This window comes from Furipterus horrens, unplaced genomic scaffold (genome assembly GCF_987537825.1).
Source record: "Furipterus horrens unplaced genomic scaffold, mFurHor1.1.pri manual_scaffold_1, whole genome shotgun sequence".
Lineage (NCBI taxonomy): Eukaryota > Metazoa > Chordata > Mammalia > Chiroptera > Furipteridae > Furipterus > Furipterus horrens.
In genome coordinates this window covers 167,253,575-167,277,820 of record NW_028327171.1, presented here as the reverse complement: position 1 = coordinate 167,277,820, position 24,246 = coordinate 167,253,575, and the positions used below count along the sequence as shown (strand labels likewise).

Here is a 24,246-nt window from a genome sequence, read left to right as displayed (position 1 = left end):
TTTCTTAGGTATCACTGTAAGGAACACTATGTGAAAGGTAAACTGAATCCCTGCATTATTCCACTCTCAGCAGCTTGATAGTTTGGGTGTAGAACACCAGGTTGAAAAACATTTTCTTCAAGATTTTGAAGTTACTGCTCTAATTTATTCTAGTATCCAGCACTGTAATACAAATTCTGATGTAAGTCTAATTTTCATTTCTTTGAGGGCGACTTTCAGGCTTTCTACTCTACCCCAGGTGCTCTGAGCAGCGTGACAGAGTGCACGTGAATGAGCCTTTGTTCCCTTCCTGTGCACCATGTGGCCCCTTTCAATATATAGACTTGCTACGGTAATTGCCAGGAAGCTCTTACCACGCATTGATCAGTTCCCTCGTTCCCTTCCCTTTGGACCTCCTGGATTAATCTATCTTCTCTCTCATTTTCCTTCCCTCTCTGTGGTTCTGAGATATTTCAACTTTATTTTCCAGTATTTGAAATTATATTTTTAACATAAATTCAATAAAATTTTAAATTTCAGCACTTATAACCTCCAAAACAAAAGCTTCTTGTTTTTATTATACCTTTTACATGTTCCCTATTATTATTTTGTGAATTTAATATGTTCTCAAAATTGAGTATTTTACCTGGAAGCCCCTCCCTCCCCCACACACTCAGATCTCATTCTGTTCCTGGATTATCTGTTTCTTTCAGGTTTCTGTTGGTTACTTCAGTCACCCCTTTTATGCCGCTAGCTCTCATCCCATGCCTGATGATCCTTGGTTGTCCTGTTTGGCTGTCGTATAAAAAGGCCCACTTCGGCTCCATCTCACCCTGAGCAGGAATTCTGAGAGGGAGTCTGGGGCGGGGCCTGCTGACACAGTTTTCACTTTGGGCTCCGGAGCTGTTGTCAGAATGCAATCACTCAAATGCTAGAGGAGGAAGGCTTTGATCTTGGGGCACCAGCAGTCGCTCCAGAAGCCCTGGCCTTTTTTTGAAAAGTGTCCTCACTGCCACCCTTACCTACTTCTACAATAATCCATTGGTTTTTATTTTTAATTGAGTTAGAATAGGTTTAAGCTTTGTAAAACATGCACACGTCAACATTTCCATCCCTCTTCCCTGCCAAAAAAAAGTGTTATATGGGTTTTTGTTTTGCTTTTGGTCAGAGTACTACATGCCAGCAGCCTACACTCCGAGCAGAGGGGGTGGGTGATGGTGTCATGTGGCGACCGTGGTCCTGCACACAGACCCTCAGTTCCAGATCTATGCTTCCCTCGCAGTCCTTGCCTCCCTGACCATCCCCAGGGCGGTCACCCGGCATGCTACCCACCTCCCACCTCAGCCTCCACCTGATTGTGGCTCCTTCCTTTATTAAGGTCACAAACCAGATCCCATCTGCTTTCTGCCTTTAAGTATCCACTCAGCCATTACGGAGCCCTGAGGAGCCTGGAGGGAAGTACACCTAGGCTGCTACCCAGAACCACAAGTCAAAGTCCAATCAGTTCTAGGAGAATTCAGATTTTCACTGCAGCCTAGTTCCCCTGCAGTTTGAAGGTGAATGTCTTTCTCCCAACTGTTACCACTTCTCTTTCTATCTAATCACTACCATCCATCATATACCAGGGGCAGGCCTACACATAAGACTCCTCACATGGAAAAAAAAAATGTTTAAGGTGCTTTTGTTTTTGCCAGTTTGTATATTTAAGTTTTTATGATGTAGATGAAATAGTTCATTGAAAACATTTGATCATTTACATAAAAATTTAAAATATCCTGACCAATGTGGCTCAGCTGGTTGGGCATCATCCTGCAAAGCGAAAGGTTCCCAGTGCAATTCCTGGTCAGGGCGTGTGCCTGGGTTGCAAGGTTCAGTCCCCAGTGGGGCGTGCACGTTTCCCTCCCACATCCATGTTTCTCTCCCCCTTTCTCTCCATCTTCCCCCTCTCTAAAAATAAATAATATCTTTTAAAAATGTAAAAATAACATTATATTAAACATTCATTTAAAAGTTTTCTTCATATTTCATGAAGTAATTTTATTCAAACTTCGTATGTTTCTTTGACATTACTTCTTAAAAGCAATGTCTGAAGCCAGTTTTCCTCCAGAGCACCTCCAGGACATTTTAGTTTATAACAATATCCAAGACTTACAATTTAGATATCAAATCCTGAAGAATTATTACTAAATGGAGGCAGAAATTTAGCTCTCTTCTTTAAATCAATTTATTTTAGTTAAAAAAAAATTTATTTTAGTTACATTATTTTAGAGGCCCTGGCGGAATAGTTCAGTTGGTTAGAGCATCATCCCGAGACGCCAAGGTTGCAGTTTCAGTCTCTGGTCACAGCACATAAGCAACCAATGAATACCTAAAAAAGTGGAACAAAATACTTGATATATGTATATCTCTCTCTCCCTGCTCCTCTCCCTCCCATCTTCCCTTTCTTCTCTCTCTTTATTTTTATTTATTTGCTTAGTTTTTGTTTTTATATTTTAGATTCAGTTGTTGATAGTTTTGAGTTTCTTCTCTCTCTTTAAAATCAATACAATAAAATACTTTAAAACTAAATTTAACCTCTACCCACATCCACACACAACTACAACTGATTAAGGCCCAAATTTTACACTAATGTGTTTATAACAAACGGAGCTTTGCTGTTCAAAATAAAGTAATCAAGAGGACAGCTGTCATGGAAGAATTATTTTATAAAGGTTCATATATAAGGTAGAATAATTTGGGGTGAAAATAAATTTTGCCTTATATTCAAGTGTATAAAGAAAACAGCTCTTTGAGAAAGAACCGCCACCCCCCCCCCCCCCCCGCCCCCAAGTCAGAGAATGCTGTGCTTTAGACAGACATCTTAGACAAGGCCCCTGGGTCACCCAGTTCACACAAAGGCCGTTTTGGTCATCAGACTATCCACAAAGCACCAAGTGGTTCAAGCTTCCAGCCCTAGCTCCGCTGACCATACATCCAAACTCTCCCCCAGGACAGTCCCGGTTCACACCTGCTGTCCTGGGCCCCCTTTCATCCTCAGAAAATGCCCATTTGGAAGACCAGTTCTGAAATCACCCAGGCCTCAGATACAAAGCCAGCAGTGGAACTTGACTGACCCCGCAGCTTGAATTTAAGCAGGCTCTGCTTGCAATCCCAGCTGTGTGGCTGGATTTGGCCACGGCTTCACGGGCACCGACTGGTGAGTCGTTTTGGCCTGGGAGGTCCTGTGATCAATCTCCACGTGATCAGGCTACCTGAGGGCAGCTTGTCTGGCCACCAAAGCCCCCCTAGTTTTATGAGAGCCCCCTTTCCCCCAACCAGGTGCCGCTCCAGTTGTCCACAGACAGAAGCAACAACCCTCCTCTGGCTGGAGAGGGAAGTGCCTGCTTCCCAAGGGACAGTGGTCAGCACAGAATGCCCACAGCCTTCCACCATCCCCTGACCACCAGCGGCAGCCCTGGTAGCCCAGCTGGATTACTGAGGAATTTGCCCTTCCCTCCTCTCTCTGGTTAGGGGTCCTCTTCCCGCCTTCCTGCTCCACCTGGGGAAGAGGAGGCATGAAAGCTGGTTTGTGCTTTTATCCAAACCTTGACCTCTGCCTGTGAGAAATTCCTCCCAGGGGAGAGGGACTGCTTCTCTCCCCTCTGGAACTAGAAAATGAGCCCGTCATCAGATTAACACCCATGTTAGGCTTTATACCCCATCATCCCCTGCAAAATATCAAGTTATGAAGTTACTCTTTTCCTTATTTTGGTGACTGGTCATTCAGAGATTGAAAGAATGCACCTGAGAACTCTGCACTCACAAATATTTATACCCAACAGTACCAAGCTGTGCATAGCAAATATCACTGTATCCCTTTGGGCAGATCTGCTACCCACAGAGCCCTGTTGGTTCCCAGTTTCATGGAGGAGCTCAGCTTGATCTCATTTGAGCCCCTAATTTTAGGGAAACAAGGGTGATGGTTCATAAAGGACCCGCCCAGGTCAGAGTCAATTACACAGCCTGCATTTATGACCGTAATAACCGAACAATTAACCACCTTCAAAGAAGAACTAGAAGAACTAGATGGACAAGGAAATTGACTGCATCCCACCTCTCGGCGACTGGAGCTCTAAAACCCTATTCCGCTATTGTCTGAGAGACGTCCCCAGAACGTAAATTCCTCCAGTCTCGGCAGTAAGGCTAAGCACCAGGGACTCCTTTCCGTTGCAGCCCTAGGGCGGTGCTCCTCATGCAGCCCAGTATTCCTTTTCACAAGGAAGGTGGCAAACCTGCGTAGTCAGCAAGCTATCACACTTTATAATTACAAAGTCCTTCACATATACTATTATTCAGATGTGTCTCAGCAACTTACGAGACAAAGAACCAAGGCTCAGACATTACCTGACAAGGGTAGGACTTCAAGCGCAATCCCCCTTCCACTGCAACGGAGAGCCACTGCCGCGCCATCCGCCCACACCCGAGCCCACCCCCACACGTTGCTCCAACTCCCCTCCCACCCAAGGCCTTCTGAGCACACGAAGGCCTGGGTGCCTTTGCTCACTGCATTTCCTGCCCCCACCCACAAAATCTCTTCTCATCAACAATTTCCAAACTCCAGCTCCAGGCTTTACCTATGAATTTGCCTTCAAGACCCTGCGCTCAACTTTCCCTTTTTCCAAAGTCAACTTGCCTGGACAAGGATCTCTCCCAACTCCACTTAACTGGGCTATAAACTCCTCGAGGGCAGGAAATTGGTCCTGTTTTTTTTGTAATCTCAAGGATGTTTGGCCAAGAAAATCCAAAACCCTATTTAACTATACGAACTGGCAGATCCAGTTGGGCAACTATGAACTACAATTCACAGTGGAACAAATATGTTCACCTCTTAGCCTTGAGTTTTCACATTTACACAGAAATTTGATTTAGAAGGCTGAGGCTCCCTTTTCTCCATGAACTTGAACTAAAATCTCACTTTCAAAAGACTAGATTTCTAACAACATTCCAAGAAATCACATAATAAAAAATATATACCCTACCTGCAAATTAAGGTGAACAACCTATCATTGTTAGCAATGCACTGGCAGCGATCACCCCCGGTGCTTTTAGGCACTCTGCTATGGGTTTAAGAAGTAGACACTATTACCACCAACATTTCACAAATGTGGATGCAGGTTCGGTGAGGACAAGAAATGTGCCCAAGGTCACACAGGTGGTAAGTGATGAAATAGCTATGCCCTGCACTCGCAGATCTTGTTCTAAACCACAATACCAACAATCTCTTCTCTACATGACTGGACAAAAACATCACTAAATCGCTTTGATCTACCCATCTTTTTTAAAAAGAGTATTTTATAAGAATGTGGTTGGTTATAAACTAGCTCTACGATGAAGTGCTTTGCAATCCATGCCACAGGGACCCAAAGAATTCCTGTTGCCTTCATCTGTATCAAAAACCAGTAAATTCAGTCCCGGCCTTTCTAAAATTTCACAATAAAATTGTCTTCCCATGTCCTTGGAGAAACATGCTAGGATTAAATCCTGTGTCCAGTGACTCAACCTCCTGTGATGTTGGGGCCTGAGGGTTCTCATTCTTACCCGACTTGGTACACTGTACTACAGGTGTGTCTCTGACTGACAAGGGAATTCATGCAATAAAGGAACACCCAAGCCCTGGCTGCTGTGGCTCAGTGGGTTCAGCATCGGCCTGCGAGCCAAGTGTTGCTGGTTCAATCCCCAGTCAGGGCACATGACTAGGTTGCGCGTCAGGTCCCCAGTTGGGGGTACAAGTGAGAGGCAACCACACAGTGATGTTTCTCTCCCTCTCTGTCTCCTCTCCCCTCTCTTTAAAAACAAACAAACAAACACAAATAAATAAATAAATAAAGGAACACCCAAAGCAGAACATGTTTTATTATCTACCACATTCAATTCCTCCAGTTCAGAAATCTCTACCATCTACCAGGAAAAAAAACAAACAAACAGATGTGAAGTCATGGCATCGATTTCAGCCATTTAAATAGAAGACCAGCAAGGGAGGTATTAGATCAGCAAAATGGAGAAGGAAATGGGGAAGGAATTCTGGCATCAATTCTTGGTGTGACCTTGATTCAACACTTGCTTCCAATTTCCCAACAATAAGGATTTAAATAATCTCAAGGAACAAATACCAATAGCACCCAACAAGGTAAAATTACAAGAGACACTGGCCTACATTTAAAATGGCCAAAACTGCTCTTCAATTCCACACAAATTTATAAGTATAGGTATAAATATATAACCAGCTCATTTTAAGAATAAAATTATTAGCTGAAAAAGGCTGACCAAGCAACTCATTCCAGTAAGACATCATTCAGCTGTAATAAAAATACATTTATCTACTGCAATAAGAAAAGGAAAAATGGAGTTTTTAAGCAACCCTGTTCTTTCAGTTTTATAAAGCAGCTGCCAGACCTTGTCAAATGTGGCATCTGGTCACATCCTGTGCTTCTGAATTATCAGATACCTGGCTTTCCCAGTGTCAAATTACATTTGTCCTCCTAGTGAACTGTCCTTTCAAGGGACCAAGTCTAAGAGTTATATGAACTGGACCATGAGCCCACACTTCCATCCTTGATCTTCACACAGTACTTGACACAGCAAATACTTAGGAGATCTCTATTTTACAATCTACCACCACATTTAACATTTTTAAATTCAAGTATGTTGTTATAAAGCACACTCTTATATGCTAAGTACACCAAGCATCAATTTTAGTGCTCTTTTAAAAAACGACATTTTTAAAAGCTGGTATTAAATAACATTTAATAAAGTCACTTGAATTTCCATCATTTTTTAGAAGAATATTTTTTTTAATCAGCAAGAAAAACGGTATATTTAAAAAGTATATACCTGGTAAGTCACCACATCCGTTCTATTATTCCAATAACTTAAGAAACCCAAATCTTTCAATGTTTTCAACAGGAAATGAATATGATCACATGGTTTATTTTCCAAACAAGATAATTGAAACAACAGGCTCCATAGCCGTGCCAGAGACTGCTGGCTGCTGCCCAACATCGGTTCTCTGCTTTTGCCACAAGGAAAGAGTTTTTGCTGGACACGAGGCCCCATGAATCAAAATGCCAGCCTCCCTGTCCAGCTGGACCTGCCACAGAACTCGATCCAGATGAATGAGACACGTGACAAAATGTCACTTGGCTGCTTCCAGGAATCTTCTTTAAAAGATGGTACACATGAGCCTTTGACTATTCTTCTCTCTCCCTTCCGTCATCCTGCCTAGAATGTAGATGCCACCATCGTGGTTACAGGTGGAGGCTACACAGGTACAGCAACACGGAGGAGGAGTTATGGGTCCTGACCCCTCAGACCAGCCACCCTGACTTTCATAGAACAGGAAAACAAAAACTATGAGATCTTTCATGTTAAAAAAAAAAAAGGATTTAGAAATAAGATACAAAAAATAATACAATTTAAAAAGTGTACCTATATAAATATTCACCGAAGTCAAGTTACATTGCTAAACATTTACATTATTTACCATTCCACTCCTACATTTAAAGATAACCATTTAACAATAGTCAGCAGCCAGTATGGCCTAGGAAGCAATTAATCACTACAGACGGTGACGTAGCATCGGACTACACCCCAGAGGCCTCTGTGGTATTAGGACATTTCCCCTTTAGCTGCTGGATGGTGGAGGGAACTATGGGAAGAGGGGAATGTCCTACTGGAAGAGTGGCCAGGGCAGTGCTGAGGGACACTCAGGGAGACTGGGGAAAAGCTATTTACCAATCAGAAGCAATTCAACAGTTTAACAACTAGCACTGCTTCACTGGTCCATATCTGCTGAACATCAGTCCTACCTGGGCCTGTCTTTATCAGGATAATACGGTACATGTTTGTAGTAGGCACTGTCTCCAGATAGCACACGTCTTCTTACCTGCCCCGTAACAGACTCGCAAGCCAAAACCATAATCAAATACTGAGAGAGTTACAAGAAGACTCAGTGGGTTCAAGTGCCAGCTGTCCTACCTATTAGCTGGGTGTCATTTGTACGGGCTATCTGTGAAATGGTTCTATTTATATTTTCTCACAGGGTGTTGGCAAGGATCAAATGAAATCCTGTCCAACAACCTTGTCAACGTTAATGTGGTGATGAAGCACCATTTGCTGTTATTAGTATTTGGTTAACACATATGTCAACAAGCCATTCTAATTTTAAGTACTTTTTAACAAGTATAGGTACTGGTGAGGCACAAATGCTGAAGCCGTCAGAATGCGACAGCTTGGATGTAAAACTGTCAACTCCAGTTGTTGAAAAGATTCCAGCAACCCCATTGGTACAGTGACATCAGATGGTAGGACAGAGTTTGTGACAGGAAGTCGTGAGGAGCAGCCAGCCTCTCCTCCTGAACCCACCAGGATCATTAAAACAGCACTAGGAAGCAACGGCCCCGGGAATCGGCCCTCTACTTAAAGTGAGAAGAGCGAGGGATAAAGTCCTCACTACAGCACTGCTGTAACAGCAAAGGGTGAGAAGCTGCCTGCATATCCACACTCATTAAATACATCACGACTCATCCTCACAACTGAACACGATGCACACATTCAAAATACTAAAGAAGCTCTTTATTTACAACAGCAAACAAGAACTAAAACATGCCAAGAGAAAAAAAAAAGCAAGGTGCAGAGGAATACATATGGCATGCTACCATACATGTGAAAAAAATGGATGTGTATAGGCACCTGTGAGGAGTCACAGCAAACTGGTAAAACCACGGCTGACTCCAGAAAGAACAGGGGGACTAGAGACCAGGGGTGGGAGGGTGATTTTCATTCCACATCTTTTTGTTACATGTATACCGTGCGACTATTACCAGATCAAAAAAAGCATCGTTTTTTAAAAAATGATGTCAGTCAGTGGACAATGGGTCATTGAAAGCCTCGCAGAGAAAATGACAGGGATCATCATGGAGGTTCAAATCAGTGCCCAGAAGTCATGAAGCAAACCTACCTCATCATTGCCTAAGACAAGCTCACACACGCTATCTTTATGTAGGCAGTCGCAGGCAGGCAAAAGTCAAAGACTGATTTTTACAGCCCATTCAAGAGGTATGTCGACACGTCAACAAAGCAGTGGATGAACCCAGACGTTCTGTGCAATGTCCTGGCCATCTGGGCGTTACAATAGAGTGCCAATGGAGGGTAGAGGTTGAAAACTACTGAGGAAAGGAAACCCAAGCTGAAAAGGTGGACCAGCTTTCCATCGTGGTCAAGCAAGGCACAGAATAAAATGAAATGATATTAAAGAGAACAACTCTCAATTTCACTACAGAAAGTCCAGGGCGCTGACAGCATGCAGGGAAACAACTCCGTGATGGAAAACCGGCGATACAAAATGCTCCCCCTCCTACCTTCCTTCAGAAGGGAATGAACCTGTGCAGTTCAGAGGCATCTCAAGATGCAGAGCTAAAGCACAGTAAGTACTGCTTATAAACAGCTGCAGGGTTCAAATGCCTTCGCCTTGGATGGTGTCGATGCTGCCCAAACCTCCTGCAGCAGCCACCTGCTGCAGGAGGGAGCGGGAGTGAGTCACGGCCTGAGTCAGGCACTCGACCTCACCTTTCATCTAATCTAAAACATGAGTGCTGCGGAGGGAATCAGGAACAGAGCAGGTGGCGATCTACGTGGGAACACACAACTGCTTTAGGACTTGTGGTCAAAGGCAAACTCAGGCCTGTTCCACTTTGAGAAACTCAAAGATGGCAACTCTCTCTGATAAGAAAAGATTTTTAGACAAGTTTGGTGGGATTTAAATGGATCTACTTAAGCTTCTGGTGACATTTATAAAAATGGACCCTTGCCTGGGGATGGGCAGTAGAGGTAGAGGACAGAGGTTCAAGTGAGAAACCAGAAAGACCTCTGGACATGAGGGGACGGGGCTGTAGGGGCAGCTCTGTCAGAAGTCGGCTGTGTGACCCAGAACAAAGCCTAGGCCACCGATTCATGACTTATAAAGTGAGGGGAATGGGTTACCTGTCTTGATCATTTCCTCGGTTCTTTCCTAACTTCTTTAGGTGGTTTAAAAGAAACCCACAAAAGCATTATTGGCTAATAACACTAGAATAGTCCCATCACTTGGTACTGACGAAAACACCTACAGCTTGAGCACAGGGCTTCGATTTCTTTTACAGCACATTTTTGTTTTCTCTTTGAGGAAATGATGTGTGTTAGGCTCCACGTTAAAGCTCTGGGCAAAATATCCAATAGATAAATCAGCCCCAGCTCCGGCCTTCATAAGGCCCACAATTCAGAACCGTCAGGAAGCTTTCATTCGGACAGCTCCCAAATAGCTTATTAGAAATTTCAAAATGAAAGCTTCAGTAAGAATGAAGAGAGTATTAAGCCAAACTCAACAGGACCTGAACAGTATAGTCATTAGAAAATTGAAGAGGCAAGGAAGAAAAAGCTGCTCCTAGGTAACAGATTAACGAGGTTCTAAAGGAAGCTGGCGGGGGGCAGGGACTGTAGTGTGGAAGAGGAAAGTATTTGCAAGACAAGCTAAAGATGGCCTGACCACCAGGGACAGCTGTTAGTCCAATCTGATGTTCCCTGAACAAACACACTTCCTTTCGAACTTCGACCTGTAAATGTCATATCAAACCTCAGCCTCAACCTGAACTCAGTGTGCCACTGAAATTGCTCTGTTTTACTTTAAAGCTGCTGAGAGTTAGGTGGGAGGAGTAGCAAGACATCAGAAACAAACAAATATGGCCAGGCCTTTTATTTGTTGCAGTTTTCTCTGGTTTCCTTCAATTAGCCTAGGGTAAAACTGGTTTTGTTACATGTCTTTTTCCCACAGTTCCAAGAGTCTCTCCGTAATGTTAAGTGAGGACTTACAGTGTCCTGGTTTGTCAAGAGATGTGCATGAGGAGCCCTGGAGAGACACAGAGGGAGCCAGGTACACAGGAACAGCCCTTTAATAAACTGGAAAACACATACTAAGCTGTGAGATGGAACTATTTTTTATTGATTGGTTTTAGAGAGGGGGTGGGGGGAGGGGGCTGGGAGAATGAGAGAGAGAGAGGGAGGGAGAGGGAGAGGGAGAAAAACACTAATCTATTGTTCCACTTATTTATGCATTCTTTGGTTGATTCTTGTAGGTGCCCCAACCTGGGACCCAACCCGCAATCTTGGTGTATCGGGACGATGCTCTAACCAACTGAGCTACTTGGCCAGGACTCCATGAGATGGAATTTTAAATTTCTACCATGAAAATCTGTAAAACTTTTAATTATGTTGCCACTAATCTATTTTAGACTATGATATCAGATTATATGAAATGGCACAATTATTCATTTAGGGGCCTCATAACATGGGGTCACATGAAAGTATTGATTTCTGGGCACTTCAGAACAAGTTTAAGAAGTACCAGGGTATTCAAAGCCATGCGAATATATTTAACACTACTGAACCATACACTTAGAAATAGATAAGACAATAAAAGTTTTGTTATGTGTATTTTACCACAATGGGAGAAGGAGGAAGAGAACCCCCAGCCCCACCGGGGTATAGAGGATCATTCTAAAGAAACTGTCATACCACTTCCTGCTCTCTTAAAGAGTCTTCACTGCATTTGAAGAATTAGATCAACTCAATGAGTTCAACAAATACTTGCTGGTGCCCATTTCTGTCTATTAGATTCAAACCAGAAATGGAGAAATTGTCACCCCTGCTCTTAAGAAGTTCTGCACTGTTCTCCACTAGAGAGATTAGCCGCCTCCCATTCCCCCCAGACAAAATACAGTGTCCTGGGTAAATCTGTTCCACCGTGGTCATGAAACCTCTGCTGGACAGAGTAGTTTCCAACCGAGCTGGGGCATTGGAGGCAGCTCAGCCTCATCTGGCAGAGATACTATCCGTCCAGCAGATGCTTTGATACTACCTTTCATGTGCAGGGGGCTTGGCCAGGTCAAGAGGGCAAACAGATGCCATCTTATGTGCAAACACCACACATCAGCAGCGGCTAACTAATGCTGACCTGGAGAATTCTGAGACGTGGCTGAAAAAAGTGCAATGGTCATTGACGTGCCCCCAATCAGCAGGGGGGAAACGGCAGCAGTGGCTGTGTATCTGCCATCGCTGTACTAGGCCAGTATGTGGTAAGGCATTTGAAAATGGAAGATACTGGTCTATTATAAGCAAGATTATACAGCATGGGTTTAATTCCAAGAACAGGCTACTTCACCAAAAGGTAGACGTGAGTGGCACAGCACAGGGTGGGCTAGGTTTCAGGGCCCACGCTGGCACGACCTAGCTGTCACTTGACTTTTCTGGGTTTCAGTTGTCCCTCCGCAGAGAAAAGGTTGGGTCGGTCAGTGCTTCTCCACTATTTTCACAAAAGCACGGAGGAAGCAGAATGCGCACGGGGCACAGCCCGAAGCAACCACCATGCTTGAGATGTCTTTAAAGCCTCCCGTTTCATATTAAAAATTCATGCGTTTCATTCTGCACTATAATTAAATAACTTTAAAAAAATAACTCGCCACCATGCCACCTCCAGAAGATGTTCACTATTTCATTTGTGGCACACCCCAGGGCAACAGATGCTAAAGTCCTGATTATTCATCCACTTGCATAATTTCAGACAGTCTGTTCCCTTTCAGATTCACAGTTCCCTCAGGCTCCCTCTTCAGCCTGTACTATACTTATTGTGAAAGGAGATTGAAACAGGCAGTGCTTCAGAACCCACGCGTCATTTTTATTGAGTACATGAAGTGAGACATTGGATATTCTGACAAGGATCACAAACCCAGCTGACCAAGCCAGTGGGAGCAGGAAACAAGGCCCTGGGGCCCTCGCCCTGTTCCCAGTTCACTTCCACCCTACACAGCACATGCCCACCTGTCCACGCCCTGGTGTCCCCCTGGACTGGAGGACACACAGACACTGTGCCACCTAAGACAGTATCAGATGCTGGAACTGCAGACACGCCCACATGGGAAATGTTCGCTCAACACCTAAAATGAGTCTTGTAGGAATTTAAAATAAAAAGTTGGGGTTCTCCATAGCACAAACACAACATAAGGAACTGGAAATTCTTGGAGGGTTTTGATGTGTTTCCATTTTCTCTTCCTTCTTTCAGGTCCCATATTTCCCCTTCCTCTCTTCAAGACAATGGTACAGTTTCCATCCACCTGTGAACTGTCCCAGCTCTGGTTGTAGCCCCACCCATGGGGAAACCTCTCCTTTCACTGACCCCCAAAGGGCTGCTGTCCCCAGGCTGTGAAGACAAGATAGCTATAAAAAAACTTCCCCGTGTAAGGGAATTATATTCATATTTTATGTTAAGGCACCCACAACAGTAAAGGCTGGTGTGCACTGGATGTGCCAGGTACTATGCTAAATGCTTTATACTCATACTCACCACATTTAATCTACACAACCCTATGGGGTTGGTGCTGTTAATATCCGCATTTTATTGATGAGGACAAGTAACTTGCACAAGGTCAAATCCACAGAAAGTGAGGAGGCTGGGATGCAATTCCCACATCCCTCTAATTCTAGAATGGAGTTTTTACTCCTACAAGGCAAACTTCTACATAAGTATCGAGTAGCTCAGAAACAATGATTTGTTGTTATTATTCACTGAGAGATGAGAAGCAACCAGAAAAAACCTCCCAGTCTCCCACCTGCCTGCATCTGTGGCCCGCTGTGATGTGGGAACCAACCCCCCCCCAACTGGTGCATCCCTCTCACCTGCTCACAGACATCACACCAGCTCCCCGCTCTCTGGCACCCACTTTTCCTTCCCTACTGAGTCAGCACCAACCAACCAGCTCTCTATAATGTTCTCCCACCTTAAAAAAAAAATGATGAGACTTCCTTTCAAACCCATTTCCCCCTTAACGCTCGTTCTCCTCTCCACAGCAAAACCCAGAGTTCCTATTCTTTGTCTCCAATTCCCCTTCCTTTCTCTCACCCAGCCACTCCACACAGGCCCTGCTCCCCGTCCCCCTCTGCCAGTGCTCAGTAAGTCCCCACCAGCCTCCACAGTGCTATGGCAGGGATCAGCTCTCTGTGTCATGACACAACTGACGGATCACTCCTACAACGCTTCCAGGACAGCACATCTAGTTCTCCTACCTTACCGGCCCTTCCCCTCCACATCTGAGGCTGGGTCCCCTCATCTCCCTCACCTATGCGTGGGAGCGCCCCACAACTCAGTCCTCCCTCCCGTGGCATCTCATCCATTGCTCAGTCCTTCACTCCAGACACAACCTAGAAGCGGATGAATGACGCCAGTATTTGTATCTCCAATCCAAATCTTTTCACCTGAACTTCAGACTCTAATTCAACTGCCTACTTGACAATTTTACTTGGATGTCTAGACATCTCAAACCCAAAATATCTAAAAATCAAACTCTTGATCTTACTACCCCAGTCGGTATCTTTTCCTCTTATGGTGCTCCCTCAACCCTAATCTCACAACTTCATCCTTCCAGCTACTTAAGTCAAAAACACTGCAGACATTCTTTTCTGCTGTCTCACTCAATGTCTAGTCCACAGGAAACCCTGTTGACTGTACCTGCAAAATATGTCCAGGATCCAACTGCTTCTCACTGTCTTCACTGCTACCGCTTGGTCCAAACCACCATCATCTCTTATCTACCATCACCAAAGCCTCCTTATCAATGTCACTACACCTACCCTGGCCCTTGTACAGTCTACAGTATTCCCTCACTTATCTCAGGTATTACGTTCTAGACACCCCCGCGAAGTAGGAACCTTACATTTATTCTACACTCTTAAACTTACGTAACTTTAACAACACACGTATTCAGTACCGCAAAATCCCGCGATACAGTGAAAAATCCGCGATAATTAAATATAATATTTTTTTAAATCCCGCAATACAGTGAGGCCGCAATAAGTGAACCGTGATATAGAGAGGGACTACTGTATTCTCAATAATCTAGCAGCTAGAGAAGTCCATTTAAAATCTAAGTCAGAACATGCTACACTCTTCTCAGAACACTCCAGTGGCTTCCTATCTTTTATTCAAGAGTAAGAGCCAAAGTCTCTCAATTACTCTAAGGCCCTAGACAATTTGCCTCCCAGGAGACTATTGGCTTCCTTTACGTTCCCGAACATGCCAACATGGTTCTGCTGCAGGGCCTTTGCACTTGTTATTTTTTGCTGCCAGGAATGACCCCTCCCCCCCAATAATGATACAACTCGCACTTTCACCTTCTCAGTGAAGTCTTCCCTGACAGATTTACTGTCAATCACTTCCCACCCCAGCTCCACTCCCTATTCCCTTTCTCCACTTTGTTTTCCTCTGTATCACTTATTACCATCTAACACAATACCCTATCTAGTCTGTCTCACCACCAGAACTTAAGCAGAGATTTTATCTATTTTGTTTGCTGCTATATCTCCAGCACTAGAACAGTGCCTAATACATAGTAAATAATCAACAAATACATGTTGAACTAAGAACTTCTATAGGGAAACCCCAAAAAGTTAGTTTCTCTAGCAGGTGCCAGAGAACATTCTTGTTTCTCATGTTCAAGTAAGAATAAAAACCCCTATTTCCTTTAGGCTGAAATATAAAATACGTGTTCATACATATACATACACAGAAATAAAATGAGATACGGAAAACCAATTTCTTATTCTCATAATGAAAAATCTTCTCAGATGGCTTCTGGCTGATGATGTAGCTAAGTTTGGGGCATCACTGTCGCTCAACACTCACCTCCAGGGATATCCCTCAGTGAGGGTCCCCACATTCTCATACCCTTTCTCAGTTAATCTCTGTAACTGGCTCGGGCACTTTCTAAATATAATACAAGGCTTAGAAAGGAATTTTCTTTCTAAACTGGATGACCTAATATGGTACCTGAAATGGCTTTTTACCATATCCTGAGCATTAAAAAAACACGTCTCCAGTTGGCTCCCCAAATCCTTCCTTGAGCTTCAAAGCATTTAATTCAGCAGGCCTCCCCTTCCGTTTTCCCTAGGTCCACTGTCCTTGAGCCTCTTAGAAGGCCCAATGGTGTCCAGATCCACCTCTGTTTGCACTTGGGAGTTCATACGAGACCTTAAAGCCGGCTCAGTTTTTCCTGAGTGTTGTCCTAAGTTAGCACGTCAGCCCAGTCTCACTAGCAGCCAGGAGGCCTCGGTGGCAAACGTCATTTTCCTAGAATCATGTCTCTGCACATCTACCTGATCCCATCTGAGCCTCTTCCAGCTTCTTATTTGAAAACACTTCAGTTTACTTGTGTCACAGCAAAGCTGGATTGCTTAAGCCATAATCAATACATTCATCCCCGCTATTTTAAGTATATTTTCCTATATATCTTCAATCTCTCCAGAGCCTTATAGATTTCTAAACATTTCCATTTCACAACTTCCAAACACCTTTGTTCTCAAAGAACAAAGAGAACTACCCTGCTGTTGGGGGATGGGGGGTGGGGGTCGGGGCAGGTCAGGCCATCAGCTGAGAAGAGGTATCAGTGGGAAAGGGACCCAGGCAGGACTTCTAACTCTCCTCAGCAAGAAGAACAAAACTTCAAACTCCCAGTGCTGCCAAATGGGCTGCTCACACTGGGGGACAACTATTCCACACCGCTGGCTGTGACACGCTTTGATAAAGATCATGTCATGTTTCTTTGCCGGGTCCACAGAAGACTATGGCCACTTGCGCAATGGCTGCATATCCTGAAGATCAGGACTCTGATTCTGCCAGTCAACTGGTCTACCGGCTCAGAAGACTTGTGCTTCAGCGTCATCCTACCCTCTGGGTCTGAAATGTTTATTATCATTTGTACCACACACACACACACACACACTTCAAATAGCCTCAGTACAAATGAACGTCCTTTTCAAAATAAGAAACTGTAATGACACTGGTATTAACCCCCAAGCAAGCGCAGACCTTGGGGAAGCAGGCACTACCCTGTGCTTTGTTTATTCATCCTAACACTAACCAAGGTGCCCCTTTCAAATTATTCCAAAGTTTATTTTCATTTCTATATGCCCAGACTTAGAAAGCCTATTTCTCTAAAAGGTTTTTCTTATACTGTATCTGAAATGGCGTTCCAAAAAAAGTAACCTTTGGATTGTATGACATGCAAAATGGCTCTAGCCAGCTGGCAAATAAACAGACGTCCATAGCTTCACGTCACTTGTATCTGCCTTCTACAGTTGCTTCGGTGGCTCTGTCCCCATTCCCCCTAATTCAAAACAGTCTTCTTTACCACATAATTGGTTTAGATACTTTTTTTTCTAAAGTCTTTTTGCCGATTTGGGAATAGATGAAGTGATAGCAGTATTCAACGCTGCAATCCGGGGGTGTGCGCAGGGGGTAGGGTCTGCTGCTATACTTTGGCCTGAGAAAATGTCACTCTGCAAGCATGCTCACCTTGGAATAGGTAAACTGAGTTAGAGTTGTCTTGCCTTGTTCATCGAAACAGAAAAGAATGAGAGCAGCAGGTTACACGGCCATCACTCACAGGGACCAACACCGGTGAAGAGCTCACCTGCCGCCCCCGTTCAGACCTAGCAAACAATTTGCCTTTTAATTTAAATTTCTAGAGATCATGGTCTGCAAGTCTAAGTGCCAGTTTAACAAACAAAAGTCTGCAAAAGGCTGGAAATCTGCACACACCACCAGGAAGCATGGACAACGTGGATTTACAACCACTTCACCTCTCACAGCCTTAGTTTCCACATTTATTTAACAAACACAAAGTGCCTACCCTGGGCCAGGACTAGTCTAAGGTACAATTATTCTCACTTAACAGCTGAGGAAAGAGAGGCCCAGAGAAGTTAGGTATTAACACATAAAAAATATACAGGAATTATGATTTATAATAAATGGTCTTTATGTCTGTGATAGGACTGTTAAAAACTTTTGGAATTTCCAAAGCAATGAGAGTGATAAAAATCGTCTCTTGTTATGTGAATGAGCTACTTTAGGAAAGCATCTAAGAACATGGGCTGGTTGCCAGGAAAACCAAGCACTTCATTAGAGGGTCAGAACGTTCAGTCCCACGCCCCTGACCTTCTGGAAGGGGAGAAGGGCTAGAGGTTGAATTCAAACACCAATAGCCAATGACTGAATCAATTATGCCTATGCAAAGAAGCCTCCATAAAAACCCAAAAGGGTGGAGTTTGGAGGACTTCCCGGTTGGTAAGCACACGGAGATTTGGGGAGAGCAGTGTGGTCAGAGAGAACACAGAAGCTCCGTCTTGAGTTTATATCACTAAACTGGTAATCTAGTAAGTAAAATGTGTCTCTGAGTTCTATGAGCCACTCTAGCAAATTAACTGAACCCAAGCGGAGGGTAGAGGGGTGTAACCTCCAATCTATAGCTGGGGAACATTCATTTAGCTCAAATCTAGAAAGCTTTAAGACCAGGTTCTTGGATCACAACTATGGACACTGATCACATCTAGTGCAATAGATCTACACTGCTCCTAAAATTATATTTTTTGCCCTGATGACCAGCCAAGTTTGACTGGCTGGCCCTGCTCCTGGTGCCCATCACTGCAGGGCTCAAGCTTGACCACCTTCTCCAAATGCTGCAAGAACCGTGGTTCCAAAAGATCGACCTTCTACAGCTCTCACAGAGGAGTCAGCAGCTTCCCCACCATCTCGCCTAAAGAGTTAACACATATGTATCCAAGATGCCTTCACTGTCCTTAACTAAAGCTTCGGTCATCAATTCCCAAGTGCCCTCACATGTGTACCCTCATCTGACCCCCCCACCCTTGTCAACTGCTTTCAGGATCTATTCTATAGACATGCTTTTCTACCTAGTCTCATTGTAACAACCAACAAATCCTGAGTACCCACTGCAAGGCACATCAGCATGTATTTCTGGGGTTAATTTCTGAAGTCCACTATTAAGGCAAAAGTCAAGTGTATTTAACAATCACTCATGAACATCCCTTCCCTGGGACCTGGGCCCTTGAAAATTCAAAAGCCAAGAATTAACATCTTGGGTGTCTCTCTGTGTTAGGCTACAGCTTCCCTTGCCCTGGGGCCAGCAGAGACCAAGTGCTACTTTGAGCAGGTAGGGTAAAGGGCTAAACAAAGGGATTTCTTTCTCTCTCTACCCTGAGCTGGAAGAGCTGATTTCACAAGTTAAATTGAGTGTATGATATGACTCCATAGTATTTACAAGGCATATGCTAGATGCTATCAGGCAAAGAAAGATACATAAGACCCCTGCCCTCTCATAACCTATATAAATAGTTAAGAGAGACTGAATAATCTCCAAAAATGGTAGATAACAGTTAAACAGAAAACCATCAGAAATGTCAGACACATGATACTCATTGCTACAGATATTCGAAGAAAGAAGAAATTGAGAGTAGGTTGGGCTAAAAACATTTTCAAGGAGAAATTTAAACTGGTTCTTGAGATATGGTTATGTTTTTTAACATGGGCTGACTTGGAACCAATTTGTGTAAAACTGACCTGCCATCTAAGCATACAATAGTATTTTCTATGTCTCCACTGTCCCCCTTAAAAATGCCAAGTAATTCACAAGCTACTGATCCACCCTAGTATATTGAGCCAAGGTCCTAAGGGTGCCATATGCCATAGTTCCAGTACTGTTTGGTTGCAAAAACTTAAATCAGTATTATTATTATGCTAAAATAGAGATTTATGCAGCTAAAAACAGAGTAATGGCTTCTTTACAATAATGGAGACTATTATTTGAGCATGTAACCTGATTTTCCCCAATAAATTAGTCATACCATGTGAGTACTCTGACCCTTTTTCTCAACCCTAAGTCATTACTTAAATTATTTGTGCAAAAATTAAACTTTTTTATTTCTGGTTCCTCGCAGAAGCTAGGATGCTCAGTGTCCCTGCCATTTCGGCTCCCTCCCCACTCTCGGCTTCTAGGTGACGGAGCCCAGTCCCTGATGATGGCCCTGAGCCACACAGCACTCCGAATGAATTAAAGGAAGCAAGTACTTAGGTGTGCATCCTGATGACAACTCTGATCCCAGGCTAGCTACAGTCACTACTCAATGGGCTTTTATGGAAGCGGGGGTGGGCGTGGGGTGACAGGCAAAGAAGGAGGGATGCAGAAGCTGATTCAAGGCCAGTTGAAGTAAGGGCCAAGAGGAAGAAAGCCCAAGCACAGATATTTAAATAGATAGCCTTGACCTATATGAGAAGCAGTTTAATAAATCAACATAACATAGTGTATTTCCAAAACTCAGATGCTGGCCAATTTCCCTAGGTCTGAAGGTCATTTCTGAATTGTCCTTTTAGAAATGGCATGAATATGAGTCTGAAATATCAAGTTCAAATCCAGATTCTGTTAAGATTTTGCTGTGACTCTTTAGACATTTAACTTTCAGCTTCAGCTTCTTCATCTACAAAGACAGCCCATTGGACTAGATGGTCCTTGTTCAGTAAACATGATTTTTAAAGTGGGAGCATCACAACTCTTGAGAGAAAGAACAAAAACCAGAGTCAGAAGAAACACTGTGGGCCGGGAGAGCCTCTGAAAGATAGTGGTGATCAGAAAGTAACCACCTCCCCCTCATTGGGATAAATTCAGAATTATTCTACTAGAATAACACCTATAGTTCTCCTGTTCTAGGTTCTGCCCTACGGTCACACATAAATCTCTCTCTTCCCAGAAGGGCTAAGAGTGATGATTCACAGGACGGGTATACCCACACATGTCATCCCATACTTCCTACCTGGGGGTGGTAGGGGTGGTGTGTGACTCAACCTTAACTACCAAGAGAAATGAAACAACCCAAGTAGTTCACACCCTGACCTCAGAACTCAGCCACCCATCTCAATCTTTTGGAATCTCAAATTTCTTTAATACGCACTCCAAAAACCTGAGTGAAGATTTACTGTCTCTAGTTCAGCGTTATAGTCCTGAAAGTTTTAGGAACACATAATACATTTTAAGGCTCTCTGATTCACTATTATTCTATTATAAAAATTTTAACTAGAGTTTAAGATGTTATTAAATACTTAAATAGCATTGTAGAAAATTTAACCCAGAAACATCTATGGTGGTTTCTAGAATAGTGCATTCATCAGATATTCCCACACAACTCTGATATTTTACTTCTCTTATCTCAAAGTCTCTTGTTCACTAAATTTTCTTTTATTATTAATCTAATTAAGGTAGATTAAAGTTAAATTGCTTTGCAAATAGGTTTCATAAATATGACTAATACTTTAAAACATCAATTACTCAAACTACAATAACCTTTGGCTTGACTCTTTGGCAGCCTTAGTATCACAGAATGTGTAACATCTGTACAGTAGCTGGCACACAGTAGGAATTTAATTACTGCTTCGAAGTTTATCACTATTGACAGCTACCATTTAATCGGCAAGTCCCAGGTCAATCAGGAATTAAACACTTTACATGTTATCTCTTAATCACCACAACAACACGATTAAGCAACAATATCTCCATTTTACAGATAAAGAAACTTAGGCTCAAAGTAAAGCGAAGGCTCCTAAACAGCTGAAAACGAATTTGAGCTCAAGGTCTCCCACCAGAAATACTCCCACTGAGCTTGTCCAGAGAGTGCAGAGTTTAGGTACCTGGACCAGTGGGGTCTAGACCTCATTAGCTGTTACTTACAGCCACATCCTTTACTGACAAAGATGACAAGGGATGTATGGCCTGTGTATGCTGGTTATCCAGGTAGGACAATGCTGCTCCTGAACCTGGAATACTTTGCCAAGGGAAGGGGGATAGGGAGTGGCATTTGACATAAACCACAGCCCCCTTGAGTGTGGTTACTGCCATACTCGAAGCTCTAGGGCAAGATCCAGTACCCTTAGAGTGGGCCTCTCTCCATCTGAGGGTCTAATCACTCCCTCTGCCAAGCCCCAAGAACAGCATTTCTAGGAGGCATTACACCCCAAACACAGGCTTATTCTTACCCTTTGGAGGACATGCAGAAACTCTAATAGCAGAGAAGTCCACCAGTGGTAACGAGTTTTAGCAAGCATGCTGCCAACCTTAGTGACAATGGAAAATCCTGGCTAAAACCACATTTTGCACATCTCCATCCCAAGGATATGTTCTTGCCCCAGTACTTCCCCTTTACAATGTTTGCTTGAACAAGTATTTCAAGGAAGGCACCAGCTCCAGTAGGCATCTGGTGCAGAGAGAGAATGCCAAGGAGAGAGTGTATTCCCTCTGCTGGCACACTCATTTCTGCACTAACAAGTTCAAATTCTCCACATGGGTAAATGCACAGCTAGGCACTCCAAAGTATTCAAAGACACTAACGGTCATCCATTAAGTGAGCTAACAGGAACCACCTTTCAATTCAGATTTACAGATTAACAATTCTTTTCAAAGCAGTGTACAAGCAGCTGGCAAGCCAGCAAGCCACCCACCAGAGGCCTCCCCACCCCCAACTAATTCCTCTGCTTAACTAGCAGGTGTTATTTTTTCTTAAATCTAAGATTTGGGGACCCACAATTTTCACCTATTTCAAAGTTTTTAATTGCTGAAATCAAGGGGTTTCCTCCAGCTCTAGAATTCCATTCACCTCTCATAAACACAAAGTCCTCTCTTGACTGGCTGTACTTTGCTTTCTCTGCTCTGTCGGTCCTGGAAGGACCTCAATTCAACTAAAGGCCTGGGGGGAGGGGGGCGTAGGACTCTAGTGAGTTTATTTTTCGGTAGCACAGATCAGGAATGCAGCCCCACTGTGATTAAGTCGACTAAGCTCCCCCAAGCCCCTCTTCAGCCTAAACAATTTGATCATGTGGGAAGGACACACTAAGAAAGAAAGAAGCTAAGAGTGTGGGTCTCCACTTTCTCCTGGGAGGAGCCCTGCTACGCTCTAGGGGGAGGGGGAGGCTGTCACTTCCAAACCTGGTTTGCAAACCATCAGCCCAGATCGGACATGTTGCTTTCACACCCTAGGCTGGGCCTGCCCAATGCAGGGGCCCAGAGGGTCGCGGGTGTCACCGGGCGCTTACAGCCCTGGGCTGGGGGCGGGGGGGGGGGGCACACCATTCAGAGGGGTTTGTTTTCTCTGCTGATCCAGTCCTGAGAGCAGGTGCTTAGTCCCATCTTTTTTTAAAGTATCTTGCACAGGAGCGCCCGCCCTGCGGGGAAAGCCTCGAAGGACACGATGCAAAGTGACTTTCCAACTTCTGCTGGGAGCGTGATTCTGCGGGGTGACGGAGTGTTCCTTGAGTTTGGAAAAGGCCTGGCTCTTCCTGGAGCACCACTCCCAGTAACCCCACCGCAGAAATACAGCGACCCCACCGCCCACGTCACCCCGCCCCAAACACACACGTGAAGCTCAGAGAAGCGTGCCACCTGCCGGGTTCCCAGCAAACACGCCCGGAGGGAAGGAACGCCGGAAAGTACTTTGTTTAAAAAAAAAAATAATGAAAGAGAAGTAAACTCTCCCAGGGCGGCCAGTCCCGCCTGGCACCGAGGCGGCGGTCCGCAGGGGTCGCCCTCAGGTTCGCCCCCTGCCCGAGCTGAAAGTGGGGATGGCGCCGCGCCAGGCGGGGCCGGGGCCGAGCGCGCGGGCAGGCGGGGTCCCGGACGAGCAGCCGAGGGGCAGGGCCGGCCGGCGGGAACTGGAGGGCCGGCGCCCGGGTGGGGGTGGGAAGAGTGGGGGAACTCACAGCCGCTTGTCCTCGGGCTGCAGCTGCCAGTGCATGGCCAGCGAGAAGCCGAAGAGGCTCCCGGGGTCCCCAGTTTTCCGGATCACATTGTCCTCGCGGGTGTCCAAGTTGAAGGCAGCGCCGAGCTGGGGCACGAGCCCCGCGGACAGGTAGAGCAGCCACAGTTGCCCCGCGGCCGCCATGGGAGGGCCGGCGCACGGGAAGGGAGCGACGAGCTGCGAGTTGCGGCGGCCGCCTTTCTCTACGGGCCGGGTTCGAGGCTGCAGCTACCGCGGCTACCTTCGTCTCCTTTGGCCACTGCGTCCGGCCCCACCCCCCGGGACGAAGACAAGTCGCGCTCTCTGCCTGGCCTCTCCACACCGCGGGCAGCTCCCCACTGCTGAATGAGCCCGTTGTTCTCTGGAGACTCGCAGGCGTTTTATCAAGTGACGAGAACGCCGGCCCCGCCCCTCCCACCCCTCTGGCCCCTCCTAGCGCGCCAGCCGCGGCCTGCAGCCCGCACCTTCCCCGCGGGCCTGGCTGCGGTACCTCGGGGTGCTGCCCTCCCCGGTCCACCCCGGGCCGCTACCACAGCCCCTAACCTGGGCGGGAAGTAGCGGCGCGAGAGGCACGCA

At 45.0% G+C, this 24,246-nt stretch overlaps 1 protein-coding gene across 1 annotated transcript in view; it reads right to left on the bottom strand.

Annotated features, from left to right (window-relative positions):
* Positions 1–24,040, bottom strand: part of ITGA6 (integrin subunit alpha 6) — a 67,353-nt gene extending 43,313 nt beyond the window's left edge. The window contains exon 1 of the mRNA XM_090280762.1: positions 23,633–24,040. Coding sequence (XP_090136888.1) covers positions 23,633–23,814 — 182 coding nt within the window. The 5' untranslated portion in view covers positions 23,815–24,040. The remainder of the gene's footprint in view (positions 1–23,632) is intronic.
* Positions 24,041–24,246: the final 206 nt, after the last annotated feature.